We start from the raw sequence: 23,294 nt of genomic DNA, 5'->3' as shown, positions 1-23,294 counted from the left end.
GAATAAATTATTTCTTGCTCCCATAGAGGTCGGAGTTGAAAGTGTTGCCAGGCCAATGGAGGGAAGCTTCCACTCCAGCTGCCTGGATTGAAATTAGACTGGATAAATAGAGGAATACAGTTCCCAGGACTGCCAGCTCCTTAACCTTCACTATTGTCAATATTTGCTCAGGATTTTATGAACGTGACTTTTTCAATGTCTCCTATTGTATTACATTGCAAGCACGATACACTGTTCATGTTGAAATTGAGATACTGCTATCTTGAATTTGAGATTGTTGTTGTTTAGTCGTTTAGTCATGTCCGACTCTTCGTGACCCCATGGACCAGAGCACGCCAGGCACTCCTGTCTTCCACTGCCTCCCGCAGTTTGGTCAGACTCGTGTTCGTAGCTCGAGAACACTGTCCAACCATCTCATCTTCTGTCGTCCCCTTCTCCTTGTGCCCTCAATCTTTCCCAACACCAGGGTCTTTTCCAGGGAGTCTTCTCTTCTCATGAGGTGGCCAAAGTTTGGAGCCTCAGCTTCAGGCTCTGTCCTTCCAGTGAGCACTCAGGGTTGATTTCCTTAAGAATGGATAGGTTTGATCTTCTTGCAGTCCATGGGACTCTCAAGAGCAGGCATCCCCAAACTGCGGCCCTCCAGATGTTTTTGCCGACAACTCCCATGATCCCTAGCTAACAGGACCAATGGTCAGGGAAGATGGGAATTGTAGTCCAAAACATCTGGAGGGCCGAAGTTTGGGGGTGTCTGCTCAAGAGTCTCCTCCAGCACTATAGTTCAAAAGCATCAATTCCGGTGATCAGCCTTCTTTATGGTCCAGCTCTCACTTCCATACATCACTACTGGGAAAACCATAGCTTTCACTATACGGACCTTTGTTGGCAAGGTGATGTGTCTGCTTTGTAAGATGCTGTCTAGGTTTGTCATTGCTTTTCTCCCAAGAACCAGGCGTCTTTTAATTTCGTGACTGCTGTCACCATCTGCAGTGATCATGGAACCCAAGAAAGTAAAATCTCTCACTGCCTCCATTTCTTCCCCTTCTATTTGCCAGGAGGTGATGGGACCAGTGGCCATGGTCTTAGTTTTTTTTTGATGTTGAGCTTCAGACCATATTTTGCACTCTCCTCTTTCACCCTCATTAAAGGATTCTTTAATTCCTCCTCACTTTCTGCCATCAAGATTGTGTCATCAGCATATCTGAGGTTGATATTTCTTCCGGCAATCTTAATTCCGTTTTGGGATTCATCCAGTCCAGCCTTTCGCATGATGAATTCTGCATATAAGTTAAATAAGCAGGGAGACAATATACAGCCTTTCCCAATGTTGAACCAATCAGTTATTCCATATCCAGTTCTAACTGTAGCTTCTTGTCCCACATAGAGATTATTCAGGAGACAGATGAGGTGATCAGGCACTCCCATTTCTTTAAGAACTTGCCATAGTTTGCAGTGGTCGACACAGTCAAATGCTTTTGCGTAGTCAGTGAAGCAGAAGTAAATGAAATCGAGATACTGTGCCTTTTTATGCACAGTTTAGGTGTGCAATCAAATGTTGCAAAATAGGGCTTTCAAAAAATGAAGTTTTGTAATATTATTCAAAGCATTTCCTCCTTTCCCATTGGTGTCAGCATATAGTAAAAAGTAGCCGGGGCTTTCTTTTTAAAATAAGCTGCGAGGCCCTGGGGGACTCGCAACCCAACTTCAAAAACCCACATTCTTAAACCACTCCTTATGGCTGACTGGAAGCCCCTGGAGGTCTGAGCTAGTCTGTGGTCTTGGCAAGGCTTTCTCCTGGCCCACCAGGTCTGATGCAAGCACAGGTAGTTCAATGCATAAATAACTCTCATTTTAATGGAAAAGATTTATGTAGTCATAAAGAAAGCGTCTCCCACTAAGCTAGTCTAAGCTACCAGCACAAGCACAGTGACTCAGTGTTGGAGTCAGTTGGGTCTTTGGGAAAAAATATCCTGTCATGTAAACAATGGAGATATTCGGAATAATAATATCCTTCTTGTACTCTGTTTACCTAAATAGGTATTTAATGTCATTACTCTTATCAGCAACACTCATTTGGTTTCCTTGAAATTCCTCAGATATTTTGTACGAGAAGGAACTTCCAATTTCACTTCAAATGTTCCTTTTTTATTGAGGGGTTTTCACCCTGTTCTTCTATATGAGATAACAAAGGCTACCTAAAAAAAATTCATTGTTATAATGTAAACCTGAAAAATATACATCATATTATATATTTAATTACAAAGAAACTTTCTAGATTGGCTGCACAATGAAAATAGAACAGCAACAATAGAATAAAAGTTGCGTACAATCCCCACCCCACCCCCAAAGAAATAATAGAAACAAAAGCAGCAGATAACAGAGCAGCACTGTACAGTGGGGTGCCTCGCAAGACGAATTTAATTCGTTCTGTGAGTCAATTTGTTTTGTGAAAAATTCGTCTTGCGAATCCCCTAGGAATGCATTGAATTTTTTTAAATTATTTTTTGCCCATAGGAACGCATTAATTGAATTTCAATGCATTCCTATGGAAAACTGATTCGCTAAACGAATTTTTCACAAAACGAATTAGTCTTGCAAGGCAACCTCTGATCGCAAAAACCATTCGTCTAGCGAAAAATTCGTCTAGCAGGGCATTTGTCTAGCGAGGTACCACTGTAACTAGTTGCTAGAAATAAAACTCTCCAAGCTATATTCACCAGGTACCCTGGCTTTAAATTATGAAGGGCTTAAAATGTAAATGCATACTGAAACACATAAATACATCTGCAGTGAACACTTATCAACAAATCTATTTTAAATGATTTCATTCATTTGTTTTATTTTTATTTATTAAATTTGTATACCACCCTTCATCCATAGATCTCAGGGTGGTTCGTAACAGGAAAATGCAATATGAGAATACAAAATGCATGATAAAAACAAAAACAAAAATGCACACAAGTGCCTCCACACAACAACACCTTCTCTCCCCACCTCCTCCCACAAACACATTTAAAAGAGGTTAATTGGCAACCGTATGTCTGTTAAAACAAATGAGTCCTAATCATAGCTGCCAAGTTTTCCCTTTTCTCACGAGGAAGCCTATTCAGCATAAGGGAAAATCCCTTAAAATAAGGGATAACTTGGCAGCTATGGTCCTAATTGCCCTGAAAAAGATGGGCAGTGGTGGATCCTGCTGGATGTCCTGTGTCACGGCATTCCAGAGTCCAGGCACCACTAGGGGTAAGGCCATCACAAGGACTCCCCTCCAGGACACCTGGTGGAAATGGAGCCAGGCCCCTGAAGCTTAGCTTCATTTTTGGGCAGATTTGTATGGGAGAAGGAGCTTCTTAAGGTCTTTAGAAAAAAATCTAGTGAGTATTTTGGAACAGGTGAACAATTAAGTATTTGTTGAAACAATTTTGACCTCCCCTAGTATCAGTCAGGAAATGGGTCTCCTTCAGAAGCCCAGCATGAAGGCACGAGAGCACAAAGTGTGCTGGGACCTGAGGAATTCACCTATTTGATCACCATATTTGATCTTCGCGTTTTGAATATGAAGATCTGAAGGGGACTTCTGAATCTAAAGCAGAGCACACTTCATAGAATTGTAGAGTTGGAAGGCACCCAGAGAGTCCTCTGGTCCCACCCCCTGCAATGCAGGAATCTCAGCTCAAGCATCCATGGCAGATGGTCATCCAACCTCTGCTTAAAAACCACCAAGGAAGGAGAGTCCACCACCTCCCAAGGGAGTCCATTCCACTGTTGAACAGCTCTTACTGTCAGAAAGTTCTTCCTGATGTTTTAGTCAGACATATGCTTGCAGTTTGGGAGCCTGATAAAGCAGGGTTTCTGATATAAGGGAGGCTTCTAAGTGCAACTCAGTTAAACATCTTTAGAAACCGCCTTCAGACCTCCACACTCCACATGGAAAAGTAGGGGTGGAGTGGGGACTGTATGTGTATCCCTGCCACCTACCGTATTTTTCAGACCACAACACACACTTTCCCCCTCCTAAAACAGAAGGGGAAAAGTCACTGCGTGTTATGGAGCGAATGCCAGAGCCAGAGCCCTACAAGAGCCAGAACCCCGCAAGAGCCAGAGCCGCACACAGCAGGAAATCGTATAGCTGCCAAGTTCTCCCTTTTTAAAAGAGAAATTCCCTTATGCTGAATAGGCTTCCTCGCGAGAAAAGGGAAAACTTGGCAGCTATGAAACCGGCTCTCAGGCTGCTTCCGTGACAGCAAGCGAGGTGAGAGGAGAGACGGAAGCGAGCCCCTTCCGCCCCTCCTCCCAGCTTCCATCCTTCCTTCCTTTCCCCCTCTCTCTTTCTCTCTCTCTCTCACCCCTTCCTTCCCTTATTCCTCCCTGCCTCCCTCCCTCCCTCTCATCACCCCTTCCTTCCTTGTCTCTCTTTCTCTCTCTCACCCCCTCCTTCCCTCCCTCCCTCTTCCAACTTGAATAAAATATGGGGGGGCAGGTAAGCCCCACCTCACATACCGTATCAGCCTCTCCCCGCCTCCGCCACATTCAGGGAGAAGCGGGGGGCAGTGGAGGGATGCTGCTCATTCTTCCCCGCCAACCCCCGCTGCCTCCTTCGCTCCCCCTCCATCGCCCCCCCTCCCAGCCTTTTAGAGGAGGGAAACAAGGGAATTTTTTTTTCTTGTTTTCCTCCTCAAAAATCTAGGTGCGTGTTATGGTCTGAAAAAATATGGTAAATACTTTGTCCCCTCACACTTTCAGGCTGAACCCTGAGTAGGCATACTGTTTTCTAGCAAACAGGAGTGCAGCAGAAGTGGCAATCTCGTGTACTGTTTTTTGTAAAATTAAAGAGAATCCTAATGGTTACTACTGGGATGAATGAAACCTCTTTGTTTCCTGTCAAGGGATAGATTTTGTTTATTATTATTTTTTAAGAGAGACCTTACAGGCCATTAGTTCATTGCACAGGATTTCCTGTAATACCATTCCGTGTAAATATGATAATTCAGTCTGTGTTATTAACTAGCCAAGTACTTGTGTGTCAAAACCACCCTGTTAAATTAGCAGCTGTGCCAGAATGATTTGCTTTGACTTGAAACCTGCAGCCCTGAACAGGAGATACCCTACGCAGTTTGCTGCCACATTAATCCTATAAATAGTAAGTTTCATTTATAGACTATTAAAACATCTCGCATGACAGAGGGCACAATGTGGTTCTTTCTTCTGAAAAGCTAATGAGCTAAAAGCAAAAATTACATGAAGAAAAATCTTCTATTAGGAAGTGTTAATATAGATGCAAATCCTATGGATAGGTTGGGAGGGTCGGAGGGATTTGCTGTTATGACATTAAGCGCAGCCAAGTGCAGGCAATTGTGGGTTGTGAGGGAGGCAGAGGCCAGGCCTTTCAAATGCTCCTTGCTCTCTTGCTGCAGTGGAAGAAAGGGTGGGGTGCAATACTAGCCAGGGGTCTGGATCTCGACCTGCCCAATTTAGAGGAGTTACCTAAATTGTAAAATCAGATTGGTTGTACAATGGCCCAGATTAAGTATACATTCAGGTAATCGGTACCTTTGGCCATAATTCAGTTGTTGTTGTTGTTGTTGTTGTTGTTACTCTTACTATTATTGTTGTTTCATTTATATATTGGCTTTCTTCCTAATTGGTCCCAGAGCAGTAAGCAACGTAATAAAAAATACAGTAGTTGTACATACTAATTTAAAAGTATTTTAAGGAACAGTACAACTAACATAATAGCAGTATACAGTGGCACACTAATAGCACTTTTAAGGACCTGGGCAGAAATTGTAACACACAACCATGTTTTAGTAGACATTTGAAAATTAACTATATGGGGGATGAGCGGACTTTCAGGGAGGGAATTCCACAGATGGGGTGTTGCCACCCAGAAAGACACAGTACTATATGTTTTAATAGTTATTAGATAGATTGCTAGATTAAATTCTATCAATGTTTAATTGCTTTTTAATTATTTATTCTTGTATGTTTTTATGTTATCTGTAAGTGGTCTTGAGTGCCTGTCAGGGGAAAAGGTGGGGTATAAACCAACCAACAGTAATGATCTCAAGTCATCACATCATGGGCCATACATGAAGTGATTAGAATGTAGTTGTAAACAAGCGCCAAGATTTCTAATATTTTCAGCTCCATTCAAAACAAACATATACACATTACCATGCTATTTTCTTAGCAATTGTGATTTATCACATCAACCTCTTTTCCTTTGCGATTGGGTCTCCCAAGTGAATTTGCAGTTGGCAGTGGTCTCTCCATCAGTTTCAGCCCATACTTTAATTGCACAGCATCCTTCATTTTGAAGGACGTTCTTTGGTCAGGCTGTTCTCGGCATCACTCTGAAAAAGTGTGAATGCATGGGTGGGTTGGAGTCAGGTGTAGGTCATCAACAAAGCAATAACTCACCTGAGGACAGTGAAGTTAACTCTTTATTCAAGGAAACAATCGCCACTCTGGCCTAGTGGACTCAGCAACTCTTTCTAGGAGGTCTTGTCCCAATGATGCGGTTGCGAGGACTGAAGGTCCCTGCCTTCACACAGTGCCTACTAAGACTCCTTCCTACCCATGCAGTCTCATGCTGCATCTGTGCACAACCACCCTCTGCTCTGGCCATTTCATTTCTCTCCGTGTTCTAGGAGACCAGGGGGAGGGGAGGCTCCCTGGAATCGATTCTTCAGGAGCCTGTCTCCCCCTGCCTCTTGGCCACCCTCCCCTCCACCCTCTGCTTCATTCTCAGAGTCGGAGTCTGAACTGCTCTGCCACAGCCTCTTCCTGCTCACTAAACCCTGTCACTGACACTTCCTCTTCCCAGCCTGCTCCTTCTCCCTCTGACCACTCATCATTTTCTCACTACCAACCCCCTGGCTTAGAGCCTACTTCCTCTGGGAGTTCCCTAGGGGCGTCCCTTGGTTGTTGCCTCCCACCACTCATCTGGCATTTAGCCAGTTCATGACAGGATGTGCATGTGTGGCTGTGGATGTGTGTCCCCCGGAACAAAGCAAGGAGCTGTGAACGACTTATGCTAAATATCATGGAATATTTTCCAGCATTGAGAATAATGTCATGTGCTTACCTCCCACAGAGAATGCAGGAAACCCCATTGCTAGATATTTGCACTGACCCAAGTAAAAACTTCAAAACTTTATATGAAAAGTCAGGAATTGGAAAAAGTTGTAGGCAGTAATGACCTAACACCTGCAATTATATTCTCTAATTTCTGTCATTCTGTTTGAGTAAATATTTTTTGTTGTTTATTCTGAGGTTCCCTTTCATTAAAAGGCCAACTTCCCCACTGCTCTTTACAAAAATATTTAGAGACACGTACGGTAAGTGTATTCTGTGATTATTTCCTCTAGGGCTTCTAGGCAATGCTTCCTTGAACCACAATTGCTCTTGGTCGTATCGCAATGAATTGCCAAATTTCCACCCTTTTCATACTCTTTTCATACTCTTCATACTCTTCTTGGTTACAGAGTATGTAACCAAGTATGCTGTACCAGAGTATGTACAGAGTATGTTACAGTTTTTGTAAATTATCCTTAGCCACCCTGTTCAGATTTCAGTTCACACGCACCACTGGCTACAGTTTTTGAGTGTATAATTTTACAAACTCAGCTTCTTGATAAGACTTCCTTTAAATCCCATCTCAGTATCCGTTTCTCAGTGGTCTTCTCAAGATGGTTTAGTCCAGCCTTTCCCAACCATGTTTTCCTTCTCCCCCCCTGTCCCCCCTCTCTCTTCCTCCCTCCTGTGTAGCCGGGCTCTTCCATGCTGCCAGAGCCCTGGCCCTCTCTCCCCACTGCCTGACTGGTCTCCTCAGCGTCCTCGCTGCCATCGCTGCTTGGGGAGGAGCTGCTTCTGATGAGCGCGGGAGGTTCTCTATACTCTCTTCCCCTTACAATGGGCTTCCCCAGAGCGGCTGGGGAAACCCAGCCAGATGGGTGGGGTATAAATAATAAAGTAGTAGTAGTAGTAGTAGTAGTAGTAGTAGTAGTAGTAGTATCTCCTTGAATGCGTGGATCTGCTGCTCTTCTTGCATCATTTGGCCCTTGGTTGATCTGAACAAGGTTCTGAAAACAGCTACTCCAAAGAATTTCAGCCATTTTATAAAGGGTCATTGGGTCTGGGATATGCTTCCTGCCAAGTCTCATTGCGAGGGAAGTTACGTGCCATTCCAATTTTGCTGACTTCTGGCACCCAAAATGTTGGAACCTTAATCTTCGTTTTCTCGGCAGAACAAATAAGCACACATGTAAGGCTGGTTCTTCCAAATCAGTAAACGTAGACAGCCTAAAATAAGCACTCTGCTTTCTTCTTTGGCTGGACTAATATAATAATTGTTGAACAAAATTCCTGGCATAGTAGTATAAATATTTGTGGATATGGATTACCAGCAAATAGGATTTAAAAGTAAATGCATCCCTCTTTGGATACATTGCAGAATGTATTGCACTGCAGAAACTGAGGTTTAAGAGCCGCAGATCCAGTCTTACACCGAGTTTTTTCATGCACTGCACAGCAAGAAACTTGAATTTGAAACAGGAGTGTGTACACCAGGCATCCCCAAACTTCGGCCCTCCAGATGTTTTGGACTACAATTCCCATCTTCCCCGACCACTGGTCCTGTTAGCTAGGGATCATGGGAGTTGTAGGCCAAAACATCTGGAGGGCCGCAGTTTGGGGATGCCTGGTGTACACTCAGCAGGGTGGCACTTTAAGTCCACTTCACATTTTGAGGCATATACTTAATACACTTCAGTTGTGTATGCCTTTAAAAAGTAAATGGTGAATAGAGGTCCTTAGTCAGGAATTCTGAGGTTCACTACTATTTTATATATCATGCCATAAACAGAATTAACTTATTGGCGCTCATCGCTCCCACCCTAATCTGTCCCCTGCTGGGATATTATAATTTATTAGGGCTAGGGTAGTTCCATTTCCTCTCTCTTCCTACCCTCCTTTACCCTTTTCTTCAACTTCCACTCGATAACATGGTATTGTCCTTCAAATGGATGAACTCAGATGATCTATTCAAATTCTGGTTCATTTTCACTCTTTTTTTTTGTCCCCAAGGCAGAAAGGAAAATTATAAATAGAAAGCAATGGAGAAATCCCAAGATTTTAGCATAGCTGTAATTAGGAAGTAGCATGTCCTCTCCCAAGGGTGACTGCATGCTTTCGGCATTCACATATGTTCTTTTGGTAAACCTTATAACAGACATTTAAAACAGATTCAGCTGGACAGTAGGTGTTGCACACCAGTATTTCAGTTTAACTGTGCGTAATGTGTTTAGCGCTTGGAAACAGTAGTATTCTAATCTGGAAAACAATTTCAAATCCACCCTTGGATGTGACTTGATTGTAAGTATGAAGGAGTCAGATTAAATAGTCAGAAATAAAAATAACTGTGGTTTTCTTCTCTCTCACACCGACACCTGCTGTTTGCCCACCAGGTCCTTTCCAGCTTGTATAGGCCAGTGCAGTTGCCCTTTGCAAACTTTAGCACTGGGTTGCAAGATTACATAATCAATCCCAATAGTTGCTTGGGCAGGTAACATTTTGAGGGGTGAAGTTAAGCAATAAATCCCATTGTTGACAGGGTGTGTTGGGTCTGACGTTAGCCCTGCTGCTGTTCATATGGTGGAGGAGCTGGTATAATCTGGTAGAAAGATTTGGCCCCTGTTTATCTTTCCATGTGGAGCTTTCACAAACTCTTAAGTTAAACTGTGCTTGTTTGAGCTGGTGGATAGTAGAATAATAGCACATTGGCATTGCTTCACGTGCATTGTCTTGCTGCAATCTTTTTGACAACCCTGCAAAGTAGGTCAGTATTTTTATCACCTTTCTGCAGATAAAAGGGGCTGATGCTTACCTAACATCACCTTGTGAGTTTATGGCAGTTTTAAAGTCTGAAGCTTCCTGATGCTTAGCTCTGTTTCTTTGACACTATGCTCAATTAGATCAACTGACATATTTCCCATCGTATGCCCTTGCATATGTTGGACTATAAATCAGAATTGTAATTATATATCCCGAACCGAGCCACCCACCCGGCGAGTCCCTGCACACTGCGCTAAACCAGCATAGGGACTCGCTTCTGCGGTGCCAGAAATCGTGTCTGCGCATGCTCAGACACTGAGAATTGTGTCTGTGCAGATGCGGACGCCGGAAATCGCAGCTGCACACACTCATGCGCACGTACCCATGGAGGGATCTCCACTGGAGTGAACCGGCCCAGGCGAGGTAAACCTTGCCGACCCCTGTCTTAAAGAGTTCCTGCAATAAGCAATGTTACGATAAAGCACTAACTGTTCACTACCATAGTGAGATTTACTGGCTCGCCAAAAGGGTGGCCAAAATTTAATAATAATGAGTAATTAATTTGTGGTTAAGGCACCTGGTGTGTAAAGTCTGAAAAGGGGAAATCCCACGAAGGAATCAACATATGCAAGGATCTTTGCCATTTCATCCCTAACCTTGTGATTCCCAGAACATTTCAGTTCTAACTACTGTACTAAGTTTCTTTGAAATGTTCATGAAAATAACACAAGTGCAGTTGCGTGTCTTCTGTTGTAAATCTCTTTTCTTAATTTGTTCTGTATAAAATGCTCTTTTAAAAATCCCACATCTTCATTTAAACCAAAGATTTGTCCTTCCACAAGCATGGTGTACCTGCTTGTGCCGAGTTGTTACTGATTGTGCAACTAGCATCATGCCTTTGATATGAGTGTTTTATTTAAAGTGTCCTGGGTTTTAAAAAAAATGTAATTGGAGCAGATGTTGCTCTGGATTTTCTCTCTCTTTCAGGCACTCTGAAGTTTTACTTGGTTCCCCCCCCCCTTTTTTTTCTGCCTCCTGGACAGGTACATGAAAGGGAAATCCTTGTATAGTCAAATGTTTGTTTTACTGTCTAAGGCTGACAAAGGGCCCTTAGCCTGGGCTGATTTTCTTCTTGAAGAGCTGTAATTATTCATGGGAAGAGAGGGGAGGGAGCCTTTGTCACTAATAGGCTTCTGGGTGCTTCTTGAAATGGGCTTTTATTATTCCTTTCAACATACTTTTCTACTGAGGAGGTTAAAAAAGAAACCCTCCTTCTCTGCTGTTGAGCGATAAAAGGTAATTGTCCTTTCTTGAGAGCTCTGATGCTGCTTGGTTCCTTATGTGTTTTAAAGGAGGATGCCGGGGGGGGGGGGGCAGGGGGGAGAGATGTTCTCGGTGGAATTGCCATGACAACAGTCCTTTAGAAATAAACATTCTGGCATTGTTATTCCAGACACACAAATGTGAGGGGTGGGGGGAGAGCAGCTTTCTTTTAAGCACAAACAGATTGTGCCCCTTTAAAATGCACTTGTGAACTTTGCTTTTCTCAAGATTTACATACCGGTTTAGGGCAGAAAAGATTCCAGCATCTTTTACATTCTGTGTACCTCCCGTTATGATACTAAGTGAAGAAATTGTGGGGAGAGGGGTGGGGAGAGGCAGCTGTGGTTAAAAAAAGTCATAAACATATCCTTACCTAAAAGAACAACAAAACACACCTTGGTAGATATCTGAGAACTGACTACTGCAACCAGCAGTAAAACTAACAGTCATGAGGCAAAATGGACAGGACATCCAGACATCCAGTTATGCACAATTATTTGGGAGTAAGTTCAGCCGAACTCCGTATGACTTGCTTCTTGGCAAACATGCCCAGGTCTGGACATTAGCTTTCAGGAGCGCTACATAAAAAAAACCTCCAAATAGACTTAGGTTGCAAATTAAGCACCTGTGTCTATACTGCATGTACTGTACTTTCATCTCCCAGTGGTAGAGAATGTGATTTGCATGCAAAAGGTCCCAGGTCCAGTACAAGACAGCAAGGATTAGAAGCTGATCTGCTCTGTATAAATCAGTTTCCTGGGTTCCTAGCAAGGACTGACGGTACAGGATCCACCATTTTCAGCAATGTGGTTCCCACCCCCTTTTAGAGGTTTCTGAGGACTTGCAAACATTCTCATGTACTTACTAACATTGCCCTAAGTCACACTTATTCCTGTAGCCAAGTGGTCAGCAGGGCCGGCTCTAGGGGGTAGGCTGCGGGAAGAAACGGGGTGGGGCGGGGGCGCCGGAGCGATCCGCACACCACGGCGCCAGGGTGCCCGGCCCGCTTAAGACGGCCCTGGTGGTCAGCACACTTTGGGAGCACATTTTGAAATTTGAGAAAGTGCTGGTGGTGATGGTCACAAAATGAGCGCCACGGAAGGGTGTGGCATCACAAAATTAGAGAGACAGCCACTCCTGTTAATCTTACGTTTATCATAGGGAGTGAAGTGTGTCCTTCTGGTCCCAGTTATGGAGATCCGCACACACACCCCAACACCCTGATGCTTTGCTGTCTAATGACAGCAGAGAGCATTCCTCCATATGAAGAAAAATGTCCTGCGGAACACGAGTCACATTCCACACAAATCACCTAGAAGGTACCTGTACATTTTGCCGCATAGTGTTCTTTCTAGGAGGGCTAGAAACTTACTTTTTAAAATAAAGAAACAGGAAGAGTCTGGAGTACCTGCTCAGGGGCACCTCTAGACCTGGGCACCATGGCATCCATCTACGGGCACCTGGTTGGGGACTCCCTGATGTAGCCAAAACTAATTGGCTTTATAGCATTATGACATCACCCACACACTGACCCCTGATTAAGTGGGAATGTCCATGTAACTAATCCAAGAAGGAGGAGGAAGCAGCAGGTAAGAAAAACAATGGAGACAAACAGACCCAGAAAAAGATGAATATTTGGACAATATGAATATAAAATTCTGAAGGACAGAATTTTCATCTCACCAAACTGCTGAGCAGCAAAACACTGGGTGTTTTTCTTCTTCTTGGCATCTCGGGAACATAATTTGTTTCTCTGATGTCAGTGGCAAGATTCAGCAAATAAGATTCTTTCCTCATTTCCGGCATCTTACAGTTTAAACCCCCCAGGCTTAATTTTGCTCCAGTTATTCCATAAACAGTTCTCATTATAGGTGATTCACATCAGTCCCGTCTTCCTAGCACAACTAGGAATGGGAACATATACAGAATTGATGGACAGACTTCGAGAAGAAAAGGACAAGAGTGACTTTGAAAAAGAGTGGGAACCATTTATAATATATTTGCAGAAACAGAGGAAGACTATTGACTTGATGGCGGGATTTAAATAAGCACTCACATCCTTTTTAACAAAGAACATTTAAAATAACAAAGAAATGATATAGTGGACTTTTAAGAAACAGCAGTATGTAATAAGGGGGAAACCAAACCAGAAGTGGAAGCTGAGGAGGGAGGGAAGGGAAGAGGTGATGCAATATAAATGTTATTGATATGAGATGTATGTAATGATAGAAAAAGAAAAGTGAATAAAAATTTAATTAAAAAAAGGAATGGGAGCGTATAGGCTCTATATAGTACTGCACACCTGGTTATCTTTTATGTCCCACTGTCTAGTCTGATTTTGCATGTTTCAAGCAGTAACTTGTAAAAGCCGAAACGAGCTCCCCTCAGCACAAGGGGTATTTCTGCAATAAATGTGTATAGAATTTGTTGTCATCTGGATTGTTTTCAGAATTTGTGCATTTTCTTTTTCTTTCTCTTTCTCCAGAGGGTATGAACTGTATGAACAAAGACCACGGGTGCGCACATATCTGCCGAGAGACACCCAAAGGTGGGGTTGCCTGTGAATGTAGGCCTGGCTTTGAACTAGCCAAAAACCAGAAGGACTGCAAATGTAGGTAGATGCAGACTAAATCTTAACTACCCAACATGCCTTAATTGCTGCTGTTTTATAAAAAATTGAAAAATTCATTTCATTTCATTGACCTGTTGGTTTGGGTTTAAGTATTTCCTGCCCATCTTGTAATCAGAGGCAGCATGTACGGAATTATTCAATGCATTTAACAGGCTTGCTGTACGGCCACATGTTGATTCGATGGGTATCCATTTCTTAACTCTCTGGTGTTAAATAGAACTGATAAATATTGGAGGAAGTTGTTTGAGACTGCCATTTGAGGGTTCTTGTTTTTAGTAAAAATGAAGTAGGAATGGATGGACACTCTTAGGGAAATTCTGTGGATCAGTCTGTCTAATCACCCGGCTCCCCTTTGAATATTGGTGCAGGAGTTATGCAGACCCCATAAGAAATTTAGCTAAAAACATTTGGTTATCTGACCCTAGTTGACCCACTTTGCTACTTTTTTCAGTCACCAGGTTCCACAGTGCAGCCCAAAGGCTTTGCAAAGGTTTTGCATCCCCCCATGTATGCATATTGTATTCAAGTTTGGGTGGCATAACTGGAGCTGTGGTTGATAGACCCAACATGGAACTCACAGGCATATAGTGCAGAGTTTTCCAAACTGTGTGCTGTGACACGGTAGTTTGTTGGCTGCAGTGTGTAGGTGTGTCCCCATTCATTTTGTTATTACAGCTTATGTATATTTCCATGTTTCTTATAAGGGATTAGTTTAAACTCCAGTTTGCTAGTAAAACTGAATTACTGTGTCACCAACATGGAAATTTTGGAAAGCTCTGATATAGTGGATTGAATAGGGCAGGCATGTCAAACATGCGGCCCTCCAGATGTTTTGGCCTACAACTCCCATGATCCCTAGCTAGCAGGACCAGTGGTTGGGGAAGATGGGAATTGTAGTCCAAAATATCTGGAGGGCCGCATGTTTGACATGCCTGGAATAGGGTGAGCCCTGAGAAACATGCACCATGGTGTGATTTATTGCCCTGGAACTGGAGCATATATGTGATGGACATGAAGAATTTTTCTATCAGTTGACTGTATTAGGATTCCAGATCCTGTCCTTAGCAGGTCTGTTTCTTAAAGAGTTTTGAGGCGGGTAGGCAACACAAACATAGTTTCCCCCCACTGCAGTGATGAGAAAACCTGCAAAGAGTCTGGCATTTCTGCATTACTGTAGATCTAGAATCGTAGAATTGTAGAGTTGGAGGGACCCCAAAGGTCACCTAGTAGAACCCCCTGCAATGCAGGAAACTCAACTAGATCACACATAGCAGGTGGCCATCCAACCTCTACTTGAAAACCTCCAAGGAAAGAGACTCCACCACCTCTCTTGGGAGTCTGTTGTTCCACTGTTGAACAACTCTTACAGTCAGAAAGTTCTTCCTGATGTTTAGTTGGAATCTCCTTTCTTGTAGCTTAAATCCATTGGTTTGGGTCCTAGCCTCCAGAGCAGTAGAAAACAAGCTTGTTTCATCTTCCATGTGGCAGTCCTTTAAATATTTGAAGATGTCTACCATATCTCCTCTAAGTCTCCTCCAGGCTAAACATACCAAATTCCCTGAACTGTTCCTCATAAGGCTTGGTTTCCAGACCTGTGATCATCTTGGTTGCCCTCTTCTGTATACATTCCAGCTTGTCAATATCCTTCTTAAATTGTGGTACCCAGAACTTGACACAGGACTCCGGGTGTGGTCTGAACAAGGCAGAATAGATCAGCACTATTACTTCCCTTGATTGAGAAACTATACTTCTGATTCAGCCTATCATAGCCTCACCTTCCCCCCCCCCCCGCTGCATCACGGGGTTGACTCATGTTAAGCTTGTGCCCTCCTAAGTATCTAGTATATTCACATGTACTACTGGCAAGCCAGGTGTTCCCCATCTTATATTTGTGCATCTGGTTATTCCTGCCTACATGCAGAACCTTACATTTGTCCCTATTGGAATTCATGTTGTTAGTTTGGGCCCATTTCTGTCTTCTGTGACATTAGCTAACCTTGCCAGTTTGGTGTCGTCTGCAAATTTGCTGAGCATCTCACCAGTACCTTCATCCAAGTCGTTTATAAAGACGTTTAACAACAGTGGGCCCAGGACTGAACCCCGTGGCATCCCACTTGTCACTTTTTTTACAGGCCAACAAAGAACCATTAGTGAACATTCTGGGTTCAGTCAGTCAACCAGCTACAAATCCACCTAACAGTTAATCTCATCCAGCCCACATTTTACCAGCTTCTCTGCAAGAATATCATTGGGGCCTAGGTCAAAAGCCTTACTGAAATCAAGATACACTACGTCCACAGACTTCCCTTTATCCACCAAGACTTTATCGAAAAAAGAAATGAGATTTGTCTGGCATCACTTGTTTTGGAGAAACCCATGCTGAATCTTAGTAATCACAGCATCCTTTCCTAAGTTCTAGGACCTTACCTGGTATTGACGTCAAGCAGACCAGTTGGTAGTTACCTGGATCATCATCTTTCCCCCTTTTTGAAGATGGGGGAAACATTTGCCCGCCTCCAGTCTGCAAAGACCTCATCTGTTCTTCAATAATTCTCAAAGTGTATAAACAAAGCCTCTGATATTACATCTGCAAGCTCCTTTAGTACCCTTGGGTGCAGCTGACCCTTTGGGATTTGAATTCCTCTAAAGTAGCTAGGTGTTCCCTTACCACCTCTTCTCCTATCATGGGCTTCACTTCCCTCCTTGCATCATTTATTCTGTTATCCCTAGGTTGGGCACTGCTTTCCTTTTGGGTGAAGACAGAAGCAAAATAGGTGTTGAGGCATTTCCCCCCCCCCCCCCGTCTTCTGCACGCAAGGGACCTACTACTTGCTTGTTCTTCCTCTTGCTTCAAACATTACCAAAGAAACCTTTTTTATTTTTATTTTTAACCTCTCTTGTAAACCTAAGCTTTGGCCTGCCTGGCCTTCTCCTTGCAACTGTTGGCTACTCATGTATACTCTTCCTTTGCGATTTTGCCTTTCTTCTGTTTCTTCTACATGCAGCCACACCGGTTTCTTTAGGTTCTTCCCACTTCTCTTTCTTCTTGGGATTGTCCTCTTTTGTGCCTTCAATATAGGAGTTGGAGCGAATAGACTAATGCAAATGCATGAAGATGCCTTATAATGATGTACAAGTATGTGGCCTGGCAGATATACCGAGAGGTGGAGACTTGCCTAAGGCCATAGCCAGATAAGGATTTGAACCTTGGTTTCCCACAGCTAAATCCAATGGTCCAATATACAACAGGGGCCCAGTATTACCAACCTCTGCAGCCACTTGAGAATCTTTCAATGTGGAGTAAAGGTATTGTTGGGCTACCATGTGGCTGGACCCAACATTTGGCTGCCTCCTATGAATATAACAAGTGCAACACATTAGGTTTGTAAGCAGCTCCCGTTTGACTCCCCCTCCTCTGAATCTCTTGGGATGGAGGCACAGATAGGAGATCCAGTGGCTTGAGTTTTGGATATTATTCTGAACACCTGACTTCAAGTTCTCACTTACCGTAGCTGTAGTTAAGTAGATGGTCTCTGTGAAAATCATAATCTCTAAGCCTAATCTATTTCAAAAATGGGATAGCAGAGAGGGCAGCGGACACTGTCAAACCTTGATTTTAAATCAGGATTTGGGAAGCCTGTCCATTTTGAATTATCTTAGATTTAGGCCATCAAACCTCTGGTCAAAAATGGATCAGGACTGGGCCCTTAGAGGCCGCTGCTTCCTGACAAACCAAGTTCCTATGTTTCCCAGCATCTTGAAACACACGACGCATAGATGGCAAAGGTGTGGGGTTTGGGTCCGTGCTGTGGCCATCACTGGGAAAGGTGCTGCCCTAGCCAGCTCCTTCCATCTAATAAGCAGTGTGTGCACACCAAACCCTGAGAATATGTTACAGCACAATGGCCACATTTCACTGAATGCACATTCCTATGGAAGCTGACAAACCTAAAACAATATTGCTAATGTCCAAAAATGCACTGGTAACTACACATGATAGTTAGCATTCAGTAGTTTGTATCCAACCATAAGTAGATGGGGAAATAAGCATTTTCAGACACTCAAACCCATCAAAGATTGTCAACTGCCTCATGTACATGTTGCCCTTACTCCCTCTAACATCACTTAGGAAGTATGTGATGACAAATTTGGAGCCAAAATATTGCCACTGAGAAACAAGTGGGTATCAACATCCTTGGGAGACCTCAAGGTTTGCAGAAGTACAAAACATAAAAAGCCTAAGCAATAAAAATGTCTCAAAGCCATCCAGCAGCTAGAACCATAAACAGGAGCCCTCCTGTTCCAATGCTGAGCAGCATTTTGTTGAAGGTCCTACTTATTTGCCAAATTTTAGACATTCACAGCAAAAGCTAGATGGACTGATAGATTTTCAATAAACTGTATTCATATTGATAAAAGTAAGCAAAACAAACACATATGTTAACTGTGAATTTGAGTGCGGAAAGCCATGCATTATGTATAACAATTAAGGCTGTGATTTTTCTAAGCCATTTTAAGTGTCAGAAATGCTTTGTATATGGTGCTCAGTTTTCTACATCACATTTTCTGAGCAAACCTCACAAAATCCCTTTCAAATGGTATTATTTTCCCACCACCACAGACGTGTGTGGGTTTGAGGCAGAGAATAAAGACACCTAGGGAGTTCATGGCAAGATAAGATTTGAAGCAGCTTACACCTGAAAACTCTGCTTCGTCATTTTCTCCAGCTTATGTGTGTCATGGTAGCAAAGAGGCGTAGCGTACAAAGGCAGCACATTCTGTTGCCACAGGCCATGAATTCTGGCAAGCACAAGAAACTCTCCTCTCAGATCATCACTTTGGTGTTGCAGGAAAAGTTGTAAATGCACAACCTTTGCCCACTCAAATTTGCTAAATAACCATAGGTGGGGGCATCAAACCATAAAAAGAAGAGGTCTGGTAGTGGTAAAGTTAACTGCCTTAGTTAGTTAGTTAGTTAGTTAGTTAGTTAGTTAGTTAGTTAGTTAGTTAGTTGCAGTGGTGCCTCACAAGACAAATTTAATTTGTTCCGCGAGTCAATTCGTTTTGCGAAAAATTCGTCTTGCGAATCACGGTTTCCCATAGGAGTGCATTGAAATTTCTTTTTTTGCCCATAGGAACGCATTAATTAAATTTCAATGCATTCCTATGGGAAACCACGATTCGCAAGATGAATTTTTCGCAAAACGAATTCGTCTTGCGAGTCACCATCAGATCACAAGATGCATTCGTCTTGCGAAAAATTCGTCTTGCAGGGCATTCGTCTTGCGAGGTAAAACTGTAGTTAGTTAGTTAGTTAGTTAGTTAGTTAGTTAGTTAGTTAGTTAGTTAACACTGCCTCATTTGTTTTTAAAAGCTTTCATATTCTGGAGAACTAAAAATAGAAACAAATTTCAAATCGGCGCTATTTTTCTACTGTCCTCTAAAGCACTGGATTCTGAAGCTATAGGTTAGTCACTGCTGGAAAAGAGTGACGCCTTACCCAGGACGGGAAAATCTCTCTCCCCCTCCCCCGGTGCAGTACTGAAAATTATTAATGGAAATGAATAATGGAAAAGGATGATGGCCTTGGAGTAACAGTAGCCCAGTGCAGATGATCAGAGTGTCTAACAGGGGCGGGGGGTGGATCCCTCCCTGCACACATCCTTTCTGCATTCAGGGCCCTTTCTGCAAGGGACCTACATGCTTGTGTTCCAGACGTGCAGCCTGTAACCTGGAACATTAATGGGCATGGACCATATGTTCAGAATCTGCATGAGTTGGGGCTTTTGCACATAGAAACTTTGAACATGTGGAGGTTTGGCATGGCAAGGGATGGACTGGTGGGCACAGTCCTGATCTGCTTATTCCCACTTGTGCATGCAACACACTTTGACCATCTGCACAGGGCTACCGGCTGCTTAGAATGTCGCTGCTTACCGAGGGTAGGAGATTTTGGAAATAGCTATTTTGTTGTCATGTGTATTGCTTTTTTTTTTATTAAAAAAACACAACAACTTGAACTTATTTAATGTGCCTAGAACTCCTCAAAACTAATTGGTTTCACTGTTGTTTTATTCATACATATATATATACACACACATTTTTTGGGGAATAACTAGTAACCTGTAACTATGGAAATGGAGGCTGCCAACACACCTGTGATGACACAGATACGGGACCTGTGTGCGGTTGTCATCAAAAGTATGCCCTACACTCGGATGGCCGAACATGTATTGGTAAGTACCCTTCCTCTGAATTGTACAAATATGTGTGTGGAATTGAAAGACTGCTTAAAAGAGTGGGCCATAAACTCCTGATCTTATCTAATAAGTTTAAATTTGTAAAAGTGATAGAAGACAGCATTGGAAAGCTATAATACATTTGTTGGTTAAGGACTTATCACTTTTTAATAGCTTGATATGTGTGCATTTGTACACAAACCCATATATGTATATTCTTCTGTGGTATTTTGTATGCTACTGGGCGTTGGGAAAAAGCAGCTGCAATCTCTTACACTGGCTGTTCACATAGAGGAAAAAGGAACCAGAGGTATATCTGGACTGTTCTGCTATCCACAGTATTACATTTTGCTCCTTTTAAAAATTCAGGAGTGTAAATGATGCTCATTGTGATAGAAGTTTTTAGTAATGCTTTCACTGGTAGAAAGTGATAGCTAAAGTGATTCTTTTATGTTTAAAATACCTGTTCAAACATGCAATGACCTAGTCGTATTACAGCCATCTAACCAGAATTCATCACCTGAATCCATTTGTGTGGATGATTCCCCACGTCGAATTGAGACTTTTTTTCTAATCATATCTGCTCATTGGAAAAAATGGAGCAGAACCTGTTATTAATTAGATTCTTTTAAAAAAATCTGTTTTATGCACATTGAGCATGCAATTATTTCAGCCAGTTTGTAGTGTATTCATGGTAAAATTAATGCAATAGCTGCTGACTGTTCTGAACTCCATCCTGGAACCTGAGCACTAATGAATACAGCCAGGGCATCTGGGCAATGTGAGAAAGGGAGTTCAAACTTCAAAAAGAAGTGACTTGGTGAGGACCAGACACATGACAGATTGTGAATAGAGTGGAAGAAGAGCTAGAAATATATGGAAGGAATGTTTTTTGTCATGGTGTTGTCACTTGGACAATTTTGCACCACCATGGGAAGCAGAATATAGTCTTTTGAGATGTTCTTTTATACATGTTTTATTGTGCTTATAAGCACAGAATCAAAGAATTTACGTTTTAAATTTCTTTTTTTAAATATGGTGCATTTGTGGGGGAGAATTGCAATTGTTTCAATTCAATAAGAAGCTGCTTTAACACTTTCGCTAGATTTTACACCAAAATCTAGAAGCCCTTTAAATTTAAAAATTCATGGAACATAATTCTAGTCACAGTCACACTTTAACATCCCACTGATTTTAGTGGAGGCAATATGTGCTCAACTTTCTGACTGAAATCTGAGATTTACAGTTTTGGCACGATCATGCTGTATGGTGCTTAAGTTTTTGTGGGATGGGTTGTATTTTTCTGTTTTTTGTCTGTTTCAAAGCAGAGAAATATAACAATCTGAAGCATTCTCAAAGGGCATAATCCAACAAAAGGTAAGATCTCTAAGTGCTGTTAATTTCAGTGGGAGCATCAAGCATGGGTTTAAATAGCCCCTATTCAAAGTAAAAGATTTTGTCTTAATTGTGCCCATATAATTTAAAAGCATTTTTCTTTGGATGGATTTTGCCCATAAGTTACAATTAGTTGTGGCTGGATTTGATTTGGCATTTCCAGAATTATGTCAGATAAGTTGTAAAAGTATTTGTCTTTAATTGCAAGACTTAACCATTGTGAAAATTAGACAGCTCAAGAGAAATTCCTAGTAAAATCTGACTCTAAAACATTAAAGAAGCCCTATTCTCAGTGATCCACATCTAATTGTACAAAGTGAACCAAATTTAGATAAATATTTCCGAACAAATTCAGGACAAATATTTCCAATATAGCTTAATCAGCAGTCAATAATTTACTCTTTAAAGCCAAAATATTTATTCCTTAATTAAAGGTGTGTGAATGTCTGTGGTGAATCTAACATATATTGACATCTGTTGATAACGGTATAATTCCATCAATCTTATATGTGTATTGAAGTCTTTTGAGCTGATGAAATTAAATGTCTTTTTAACATGCTTTGATTATGGACACCCTAAAGTCTTGATCCTGGGAAGGAAACCATTCAGTCAGCCCTCAGTGCTAAGCCTATGCTCCTTACAATCAGCTCTCTGGATGAAAATAACAGATTTGTCTTAAAGATTTAGCCCCTTGTGCATTTATTAAATGCAGTCTAATTGTGATTACAATATAGCTGTTACAATATTCACTGCATGCATCTTATTCTTGGGTTTCTTCTATTCTTATTTTTGAAAGCACCATTAAAAGCTTAGAGAGCCATTATAGGGTTGGAAATCTCGGTACAGTTTTTATTGAGAGAAGTGATAATGCGTAGATCATGCTCTGATTTCAGGGCGATGCTTATTTGGTCTGGCATATAGAAAAACTGTTGAACTGTTGGAAACTGTACTTTCCCCCCTCCCTTTCTGCAAAGTTATTGTATAATATGACTTTATATTACATTTTCTGTTCCTGTAATTTAAGTCGCATATTGCTGCTTTTGTTGGGTCCTCCACCCTCCTCTTTCTTCTGAGTAGTCCTTTCTCTTAGATATTTTTTAAACTTTTGTTTTGTTTCCATTTTTTATTCCTGCTTTCTGGTGATGGTTCCTGATTGCCTGTCTTGTCTGATACCTGATGTTCATTAAATTATTGGAAAAAAATTAAATGAAAAATGAAAAAACCTCAAACCAAAGCCTCTATTGCAGCCTGATCCCATCTAGAACTTGGTTTCTTCTTAGAACAATATCTTGTTACCCAGCCATTTAGTGTTACCACAGATAAAACCTGCCAGCTGCCTCCACTACTTCTGATTCCTTCTCCTATCTACCTACAGTTTGCGGACTTCAGTGGTGTCTGTAACTTGGACATCCCTGCAAGTATGCAAATGTCTGCAATGGCACATAAGTACCCTTTCATCTAACCCGTTTTTTGTCTCTGTTTTCTTGACTTATCCTCTCATTTTATGTCTGCTGCATGTGAAAAGTCCCCACTTGTGTTTCGTATTTTTCTTTTTTAAATGCAATTCTCCATCCCATATAAATTATTTTAATCGCTTAGCCTCTGCTCCCTGTATTGCTTCCCCCCTCCCCCCCTTTGTATGAGACCTTTCATTCACCTCATCATCTGTTCCCATCCTTGCAAACAGATTGTTTAGGTATATTTCTAAGTATTGCATAACTTAGCTTCTCATAATGCTGGATAGGAGCTTTCCATATAAAGGACATCAGAACCTACCTGCCGGATGTCCTGTGCTAACAATGCCCCCCCCCGCCCCCCGCTTAACTGCATGCTTCTAAAAATTACTAGACTATTCTTGCGACATCTTTTTTCTA

General features: G+C 42.0%; 1 protein-coding gene across 2 annotated transcripts in view; it reads left to right on the top strand.

Moving 5' to 3' along the window:
• The window catches only part of SCUBE1 (signal peptide, CUB domain and EGF like domain containing 1), a 195,440-nt gene that overhangs the window by 83,450 nt on the left and 88,696 nt on the right, over positions 1–23,294 (top strand). For both annotated transcript variants that reach the window (XM_060275195.2, XM_035137812.3), the window contains exons 5-6: positions 13,640–13,765; positions 19,906–20,022. In XM_060275195.2, coding sequence (XP_060131178.2) covers positions 13,640–13,765; positions 19,906–20,022 — 243 coding nt within the window. The remainder of the gene's footprint in view (positions 1–13,639; positions 13,766–19,905; positions 20,023–23,294) is intronic.

The sequence above is a fragment of the Zootoca vivipara genome, chromosome 5, assembly GCF_965207765.1.
Source record: "Zootoca vivipara chromosome 5, rZooViv2.hap1.1, whole genome shotgun sequence".
NCBI classification, from domain to species: Eukaryota; Metazoa; Chordata; class Lepidosauria; order Squamata; family Lacertidae; genus Zootoca; species Zootoca vivipara.
The sequence above is the reverse complement of the archived record's forward strand: the minus strand, read 5'-3'. Positions and strand labels throughout refer to the sequence as shown.